Here is a 10,054-nt window from a genome sequence, read left to right on the forward strand (position 1 = left end):
ATTTTAATCTATCCTATATGTGGTAAGTAGATAAGCAGTGCAATATACTTGATTAAAAAAGCCATCTGATTTATACAAACAGAAGTTTGACAGTGGATGCATAAAAAATACAATGATTTTATATACAGAATTATTGCATGAGTGCTTTATTTTTGTGACAATCTTCTTTTCTCCTGAGGTAGGAGAAAAGTATCACTACCTTTTAGCATTGTAACAGAGAAGCGAGGACTTAGGCGCTTAGCGCCAGGTGGATCTTTTGGAAGAATTGGTATTCCATGGTATTTCAAACCACGTTGACCAGTTAAGGATATTTTTACAGCTGATACCGGAACAGGATCCAACTGAATCTTGTTAATTACTGGTCTTGCAGCTAAATTGGCAAATCGCCAAAATATCATATAATGCTAAGTCAATTTTTTGTAATATGCAAAAATTAAACAAAAGGGAAGCTGAATTAATGTTTCTATTGACACCCCAAATATGTTAGAATTATTTAGAAAATTACTGTTGCAATTTCTTACAATTTTAAAAGTGCAGTATCAAAAAAAGCCATTCAAATTACAAGAAATATTGTTCAATTTATAAAAATAAGTAATAAATGTTTTTAATTATTCCAACTTCAATTTGACTTCATATAATACCTAATATGTAAATGTATAAAGTAAAATTAAAATAAAGAAGTATATATTATAGAATATTGTAACTTACGTTGTGGAATAAATGCAGCTTTCTTTTGAGGAGTTGTGTTACATGTGAGTTTTGCTTTATCAAGCTCATCTTTTAACTACAAAAGATTAATACAGTGAATGAAACACCTTATTGACATTATAAAAAGAATTATATTCCTAAAAGTAAATTTATACCTGATCTATTTCTTTCAATAGTTTTTTATTTTCATCACGTTTTGAATCTAACTGTGTATTAAAAGTCTCCTTTTCCAGTCTTAAAGTTTCCAATGTTGCAGTTTTTGTGGCATCTAGTTTATTCAATGAATCCAGTTCACTTGTGCACATATTAATAGAATCTTCTAATTTATCATTTTTTTTCTTTATTTCTGCTTGCTGCTCCAAACGTACATGAAGTGTTGCCACTTCATCCTCTGCATGCTTGTATCTTTGTTCTAAATTTCCACGTAATGTAACACATTGATCTCTTTCTTCAGCACTAAAACATAATTTTGGTATAAATATAATTACAGTCCACCAAAAAGTATACATGTCTTTTCCAAGTTTTAATTAATTTTCCAATTAAAAATACTGAGAAAATAACATGTTTTACACATATATCTCAAACTTCAAGGTGATACAATTTAATACAAATTATATAGTGTGGGCACTTTTGTTATAAATAATAAATAAAAAATAAAATATAATTTGTAAAATATAGTATATTGATTTACATTAATACAATAGTATATCGCATAACGGTACCTGATTTTAAGTTCTTCATTTAACTCGTCGATCTGTCTAACTAACTCGATATTTTCGGTAGATAAAGTCCACCAGCTGCAAATGAGCATTAAACAAGCGATGAGAAGTCCACCGACGAGGAAGGGAGGACATCGGCCTCCTCCGACTCTCATACTGTCAATTCCCATTCCTTATTTATTATATTTTATTTAACAAATATACATGTGCGTGTAAATTCGCACGTGTATAAAAAGTCAATCCCCACTGTGTCTCAGTCGTGTTCTATTCAAAAAATTAAGATGAAGAAGTGGATGACCTTATCAAGTGTCACGGTCCATTACTTACGATTAATTCAAAACGACTAAAAAAATAGCACTTTTTAACCTCTCCCTTGAACACGACTTTTCTCTGACAAATTATCACAAGAGATTTATGTGAAAGAAGACACACACACTTAACTTGTCGTGGGCGTATCTAGTATACACTACCGGTATTGACAGCGATATATACGCATTTTATCACAAAAAATACTAAATCACGTTATACTTTGACGTTTCGCGACTTTTCATACACATCAAAGGATTTCATTTATTTATTGGCAATGGTGACATTGACGTTAAAACGATTTAAAATTAATGAGGTGCATTCATCGTGCTGGAATAACTAACAGTGACGACTGGTGACGACTAACCACAGCAATCACATACACACGCGACGCATACGCAACACACACTCTAGAATGCATATACATATGTACACAAGATGATAGGACCGCATGCTCACATTTTACGTTCATACATAGGTACATATTCATTACTGACGAGTTGGTAAGCTATCGAGTACATGCAAATAGATACTTTTAACAGGATACCGCCTGATTCATCTTTATATTTCTGAATTCTCCTTTTATGATGTTACCCTGCGACGCATCCGGTAATTGGATAATTCACTAGCATTTCCCATTAGCATATTTCGATTTATTACATTCTCGTAAATAATATAGGATATTATATCCAAGTACTAAGCACCATTTGCAAGTTGTTGGTTAAAAGGAACACATAATACAATTTAAAGGTTGCGATATTGCAGTGTAATCTTCTGCGATAACATAGTTTCTTTTTTTACCATGTCCATTATAACGAAAAATAAATATTTCGATGTGATGCTTTCTTTTCGTTTCGATGGTTTTTTAACAGTAGCTTAGAAATGAATACTCGTAAATTGTAAAATTAAAAATCTAATAAAAAAATACATCGAAATCAAGAGTACAGGATTGATGTTTATGAAGAAATGTGCACACGCACATAAGTTTACATACATTTATTCTGTTCTCTTTATTACATATAATATATGTTTAGTTAACCCTACCATTGAAGAGAATCTATAGCTGAATAGAGTGAAAAATAGCGCGATCACGTAATGAACCCAAACGCCAAGAGACATTGCACTCAGAAACTCGACGTTCAAATCCATCGTAACACGATTCACTGAAAGATTACTGGTTCAAGAAACAGGTGAAACTATTTTGCAACTAATCGATCGTATGTAATAACATAAAAGAGAAGACCGTACAAGCATGCAAGTCGTGTGAAATGTCATTCCGGTCAGTAATAGTTCATTTTAACATTATACGATCTTTCAGTACAATTAACTTGACGCATATTATTTCTTTTTCTCAGAGGATACAATTGAAAATAGTTTTGCGAAACGTTTTTCAATCAATTACTTTTATTATCTTATTATCGTTACTTATCTTCTGATATATACATTTTTTTTAATTAAATGTATAATCTCGATTGAAATAAAAATAAATCGATTTTAATGAAATTGTAATTGACCAATACTGGTTTTATCAATCTTCATTATTATCTGGTCTTGCGTTAATTGTAAGCATTTTTTTTCGTTTGTTTTTTTTCTCTCTCTTGAATAGATCGATCGTAGTTATAAAAAAAAGATCCATGATGTACGTATGTATACACATATGTTATCATAGTAGGCGTCGTTACTGACTTGTTCCATCTCTCACGTTCAGTGACTGCCTGTACGCCGAAACGAAAATAAAATATATGATAAATGTAATGTAATATGTGCTCCCCGGACATTCCAGTCGGCACCTGTATATATCATCGTTATGCGAAACATGTCGTCATGAATTGTCGATCACCCACTTCTTTTACGTCCTAAATCTAGCTTCACAGATGTTCGTTCGACAAGGTCGGTAACATTCGAGCTAGACGTGGAAAAATAATCTATTGTTGCAAACGTCGTATGTTAGTATTCCGCACACTCGTACGTATTTACATACATACATGTACACACGGGACACGTTCCACTCAATTTTTCTTTTCTTTTTTTTTCTTCTTTATATTATATATAGTCTAAAACGATCGAAAATCGTGCTGCTTCGAAATTGATCGATGTGAAAACAAATAGATTGTTTTTTCCATTTATTTATTTATACTTTTTTTTCGTAAATTTATCTAGCTGAACACAACGAAGTATGAGATTGAGTATTTGAGCAATAGATTGTTATTTTCTTTTTTTATTTTTGATTATGTTGTAGTAATAAATGATTCTATGAAATGTTTCGAAGCCACGACGTTTATACAGCATTCTTCTCGAAACAGCATAATTGTCGAATAATAAGATTCTTCTTTTCTTTCCTTTTTTCTTTTTCTTGTTAAACATACATTAAACGAAACGTACGGAAAATTTCGCGTACACGCGAACTTATCGCTCGCGACGGACCACATGCGACGGTGCATGTGGTAGTAACATCGGAGATGAGTAGAAACAGCACGTTCTGTGAAAAATATTCATCATAGATGCATTGAATACGTTTCTCGTTAAACTATTGTCGAAAAATCGGTAACTTCTCGACGTCTCTCTTTCACTCATCATTTAACTAGTATGAGTAATTTCTTCTTTTTTTTCTTTTTTCAACAAAAGAGAAATAAAATCACGAAGATACCATTCTCTCTCTCTCTCTCATTCTTACTCTCTCTCTCTTTCTATGTATATATAGATACAACTGTGCTAGCTACTAAGAATAACTTTGTCGATTCTTTCGTGTACACGAATACGATTTTTTTCATTTCTCTTTCTAATTTATTAATCGTTTCATCGATCGATATGGTGAACGAATGTAAGATGTATTTCCACAGAATCACTGTTTTTTTTTTTTGGGTTCGTTCGAAAGAATTTGCTCGTCGTTTATTTGCCATAGCTCAATACACACCTGATTAAACAAAAAAGTGTGCATTGAACGCACGGTTGTTTGTACAAAGCGTTGAATTATTACACGTAAACCTGACATGTTCTTTTCTTTTCTTTTTTTCTTTTTTTTCTTTTTTGATTTATTTATTCGCTCTCCGTTATTCTCGCAACTAAGAAGTTGCACGTTTTTTTCCGTTTTTTTTTTAAACGGAACTCTTCTGACGTTCCTTGATCAATGAATTTATAATAATTAATATACAGATCAATGAATATAATTTAATGAAACATCATACAGTTACGGGAAAGCGATCAACGCTCGGATGTCGAATGACGAATGGATGATTTGAAAATAATCGGAAGAAGATACTGCACTAACCAGCACGCAAAATAAACCCGCGTGTTCTTTGGCGCTGATTATCAAGCTTCTAGAATGTTTGAAAGGTCGTTGGAACGTCCTTTACGTGACGTCATAAAAACACGATGCATACGAACGTGAGAAAACATTCATCGATGAAAGGAACGATTTTCTTAATCATCAGATCGCACATCGTTAGATTTCGTCGTTTATTTCGTTCTATTTAGGATTCTATAAAATACAATGTAATTGGCCTTCGAAATAATGATTCCTATAAAAAGGTGCGATTCGATCTTAAAAAGTAGGAGATTTTTTTTTCTTCTTTATAACACGTTTTTGATCGTTAACGAGCGATCCGTTTTTTTTTTTCACAACGACAGTACGAATATAAATTTATATCGAGGTATAAAATTACAATCTGTAAACATTGATCGGTGTTTCTTCTTTTTTTTTTTTTCTCTTATTCGTTTATTACGTACTGACTTTGAGATTAGGCACACTAACTTCTTTAAAGTGTTAGTTTCAAATGTGTGACGTTATTTGAACGACTCTCGATTATATAAAATTTGAATGCTCTTCGAAAGATATGCACGAGAAGATGTGACGTTTCAATTTTTTTTTCCATTTTTCTTATTATTCTTAGAATGATTATTGGCCTCGAAAAATTGAAACTGTTATGAATCTTAGAGATTACTCTTCTCGTATACGCTCTGTTTTTTTTCTTCCGTTTTTTTTTTTTTTTGGATTACCAAATTAAATTTTGGTAACACATGTCGGAAAGGATCAATTATACGTGAATATGATCACTAAAACACAGTTCTAAAATTGTTCGTAGCCCCGTATAATTCGAGGCTACGGAATTTTATCGAAAAATACAAATGTATATTATTCAGTACGATTGCAGGTTCAGTGCAGTACTATTCTATTTAGCGTGGACACGCTAAAAAAACCCCTACGAAACATCGTCGTGACATTGAGATCTCTTTTAAAAACATCGGGTCACGACATCGTTTCCTTCAATTTCTCTCTAACGCGTACAATTCGCTTTCTAGCTGTTTAGTTTTTCACGCGTGTTTGCACGTTGCAATCACATCATGTGGTTTCGAGATCTAGTCACGTAGAAAGAGTCTACATAGTAAAATCATGGTCTGATGTTGCCGTTTGCATTTCTCTTTTTTACATGACTAATATAGTACGACAAATTCGAGCAATACGAATTAATATACTTTCGATTGCGTGTTTGTGGAAACAACCATCGATCGGTTTGAGCATACTTTATGCGCTAAGAAAAAAATATTCTAATTATTTGCATCTATGTTTCCTTAATTATAAATCTTCTTTCTATTTTCGTAAGATTTTTTTCAGGCTTTTACGGCTCGAGTTCTTACATTCAATGCCTATCCAAGATCTTACAGATGTAGATCGTGTTTACTTTTGGAAAGGTGTATTTCACTAATGGTTTTGTTTACTTTTTTTTATTACAAAAGCACACGATTTACATCCACAAGTCCTAGGTAGTATTCCATTCACTTGTCCTGTTTACTACAATAAAGTAACTGGGTAAAAGATAACTTAGTTTTTGTGTGAGATATTTGCTTTCGTTACTGCCAAGAGATATATATGTATGTATATAAATGATTAACTAGAAGGCAGCACGCGAAACGTAGTGTTAAAAGTATAACGAAATGAAATTTATCTATAAAATTGTATTATAGTAGAGGTAGTAGAATGTATAATATATTTTTTATTGTATTATTCTAATTATTTTTTCGGTCAATTAAGAACGAATAAATAATTGAATTTTGTTCTAATACTAATATTAGAAAAAGGATCTAAAATTAACATATAAGTTCAATCATGTTTTTTTTATAAGTTCCAGGTATACAGCAGATAGATTATGACACTCTTACTTGTATGATAAAATGAAGTTTAATATATCCTTTTTTTTTTTAGTAATTTTAGTATAGTTACAGTTAGATTAGAGATGCATGTATCTACAGTGTAAGTACACATTCACGTTATAAAAGTCGCTACAGTGAAATAACGAGTATTTCATGTAAGATATTTTTTTTTCTATATTTATTCATAGTTCCTTTCAATATATTTGAATATTATGGATATTGTTTCAATACATTTGGATAAAACAGAATATCATACCACATATACGTACATTTCAAAATATTTCATCTTTAGAACGTGTATAATAGCTGTGAACTGATATTCTAGTACGGTCTAGTGTCATTTCCTGTCAACAAAACTTACAAAGCAAGATAATTGAACTAATAACTTTTTATCAATTGGTCGTAGAAATATTTTACGATATCGGGCAACCGCCGAATAGAACCTTACGTAGTTAATAATTATTTACTGTTTCTTAAAATATATTAGTTTCATGATAGTACGTATTAAATAGATTTTGAATGTGTAAAAAATGATTATGATTGAATATAGTACGTCAAATTAATGCAAAGTTATTAGTTCCGAAGGTTGTCTGAAATCTTTTAACACATTTTAAATATCCTAGTTTATAAGGTATTGTTAATGTAAATTTTTAGCATAACATATTAAGAGTTTAAAACGCTATGTTAATGCTTAAGCTACAAGCAAATAACAGAAAGTTTGTATGGATAATCTAAAAGTAAAATGTGCGCTTAAATTATTGCGGTTTTAACATAGCCCCAAGCCATCTAATCATATTTATGAATCATATTTATAATTTTGTATGATAGATCGGCCGTCTCAACCTCGGTTTTAAAAGCTTTTTAAATACCTCATTTAAAATATATTATGCTCGAAAGAACTGAGAATGCGTTCTATAAATTTTTTTTTCTCTTTATACTAATTCCTTGACTTAGTACCTTAAAAGATTAAACTTTATATTAGACGTAATATATTATAATGATATACTATTCAAATAATTATTTCGTTGCCATATAAAAATATTAACTTTCTTCAAATTCTTTATTCTCCAAAATATCAACGCTTTTGAAACCAAGTTGTAATTTTCACGAACAATACGTGTAATTCTACTAACTTATATTCCACTTTTTTCTTTACAAAATATCTCTGCTTTGTTGCTAAAAGCAATAACAAAATTGCAAAGGCAGGTTTGTATTTAAAAAGAATTTTACACTACGTGCTCCTTTCTCTCATATTGATTCTACGTTTTCCTTGCAATTGGCAGTAACAAAAGTAATCAGAGTAAAATGTAGCACCGATGTTCTATACAGAAAAGGATGGTTTAACAAAATTTTCATTACACTTGCATCGCATTGCAAAATTTCAAAAGAATTTCAACAAGGTCAATTGTAAACAAAATTAAGAAAAAATATTTTCAATTACAGTATCTACAATAAATATTCAAATGTAACGGGAAGTTTTCCCAACTTCCAATTCATGTTAGAAAATCTGTACGTACATATCCCAGTAATAATAAAAAATTTCCAAGTACGAATAATTTAAAGTACATTCGAACAAGGCTTTGCCAAAAGCTTTGTACAAATCAAATAACTAATAATTAATTCCATCACTTATTTGAACTTGCTGCTTATATTAAATTCATCTAATAGAAAATAAAAATGAAGGTGGTCAATATTTGGACGAAACTATATATCGTAAGAAGTGATGCAAGTGTTGTCATCATCGATATGTTATGACATTCGTGGAAAGCATTTATAAACGTGGAAAAACTTGTTAACTCCAAAATAACCACCTTGCCATTTATTAACAGTACTCGTGTTATCTTTACAGAAAAATGTCGCGCATTCGCGAAGGAATAGGAGAATAACGGTGAGTCAGAAAACGCAGTATAGAAAGACCTTGTATTCATATATAGAACACTTAAAATACTTTTTTTAACCCTTATGTTTATACCTCAATGTAGCTATGGACACCTCTTCCATCGCTCTATATCGTGCATTCATTTCTTTCATTTACTCGCATGTCACGTCGTTTACTCAAAGAATATACTGTTTCATCGTCGTTGTTAGGCGTGTGTACCAGCGGAAATTAAATAATGAATAGCGCTGTTTGGATATTTGGGCTGTAAGAGGTCAAGGAAAACAGGCTCACGAGAAGTTAGCTACTTGGTCTCTTTAGTTTCACCTTCTTCTGTGGGGAGCTTGCTTGTAAGCGAATATTTACACCGCGTCTCTTCACTTGAGGATTATTCTCCATAAAATTGGTTGGATCTGATGACCCTACTGACGCTGATACAAAAATTAACATCTTATAATTTTTAATATCACTATTAAAATATATCAAATTTTTTCTAAGGGAAGGAAAATATATACTAACCTTGTTGTAACCACCTAACTTGCGTCGCTGGTCCGTATCCTTTAACATTTCGTGCTGCTATTCTAAATATTATGGCCGGTGTTCGAGTTGTATCAACATAAGCAGTACTAAGGGAACTATTGGACACCGAACAGGAATTGTTTGTACCGCAATAAAATTTCGTGAATGTTAAATTCGAATTCGACGACGTTGTCTTTGGTTCTCCGTTATTATTCGACGCAGTATTTGCCATTGCGATATAGGCAGAATATTCCAAAATGGGGCCATCATTTCTATTAGGTGGTGGTTCCCAGGAAATATGAGCACCATCTGCCGTTTTACTAATTTTTATAGCACTAGGTGCTCCGGGGAATCCCGGAACATATGTTCTGAATGCAGACACCTTGAAATAAAAAACAACGTTACATCAAGTATAATATTTTTATCTTTTATGTGCGTACTTATAATTATTTTGTTTACCTCACTCCAATCGCTTTGCCCGCAACTATTCACAGCAGCAATCCTAAGTTTATAAATAGTTCCCTGTTCTAAGGGAACCTTGGTTCTTCCTTCAAAAACAGCCATTGTTAGTGGTTGTGCTATATCTAACGGTTCGTCATCAGGTAAATAATAATGTTGTACAGTAAATCTTGATTCTTGCGTTACTCCTACATCATACCATTCTTCTTCCTTCTTTTCTTTCTCAGTCTGTAAAGAAATATAAAGAAAATATTTATATTACGAATAAAAGTTGATCATAACCTATAATCCAAAACATTAAATTTTGTACCTGCTCAGG

At 31.7% G+C, this 10,054-nt stretch overlaps 2 protein-coding genes across 2 annotated transcripts in view; both read right to left on the reverse strand.

Annotated features, from left to right (window-relative positions):
- The window catches only part of LOC108576009, a 2,289-nt gene extending 692 nt beyond the window's left edge, over window positions 1-1,597 (reverse strand). Inside the window, exons 1-4 of the mRNA XM_017938949.1 lie at window positions 1,431-1,597; window positions 864-1,164; window positions 709-784; window positions 200-370 (exon numbers count right to left, since the gene is read on the reverse strand). Of these exons, the coding sequence (XP_017794438.1) occupies window positions 200-370; window positions 709-784; window positions 864-1,164; window positions 1,431-1,597 (715 nt within the window). The remainder of the gene's footprint in view (window positions 1-199; window positions 371-708; window positions 785-863; window positions 1,165-1,430) is intronic.
- A 7,367-nt stretch (window positions 1,598-8,964) lies between these two features.
- Window positions 8,965-10,054, reverse strand: part of LOC108576014 (host cell factor) — a 6,269-nt gene continuing 5,179 nt past the window's right edge. The window contains 4 exon segments of the mRNA XM_017938955.1: window positions 8,965-9,188; window positions 9,277-9,658; window positions 9,736-9,963; window positions 10,046-10,054. The exon segment at window positions 10,046-10,054 is cut by the window's right edge and continues 35 nt beyond it. Of these exon segments, the coding sequence (XP_017794444.1) occupies window positions 9,058-9,188; window positions 9,277-9,658; window positions 9,736-9,963; window positions 10,046-10,054 (750 nt within the window). The 3' untranslated portion in view covers window positions 8,965-9,057.

This window comes from Habropoda laboriosa, unplaced genomic scaffold (assembly GCF_001263275.1).
Source record: "Habropoda laboriosa isolate 0110345459 unplaced genomic scaffold, ASM126327v1 scaffold309, whole genome shotgun sequence".
In the NCBI taxonomy this organism is placed as follows: domain Eukaryota; kingdom Metazoa; phylum Arthropoda; class Insecta; order Hymenoptera; family Apidae; genus Habropoda; species Habropoda laboriosa.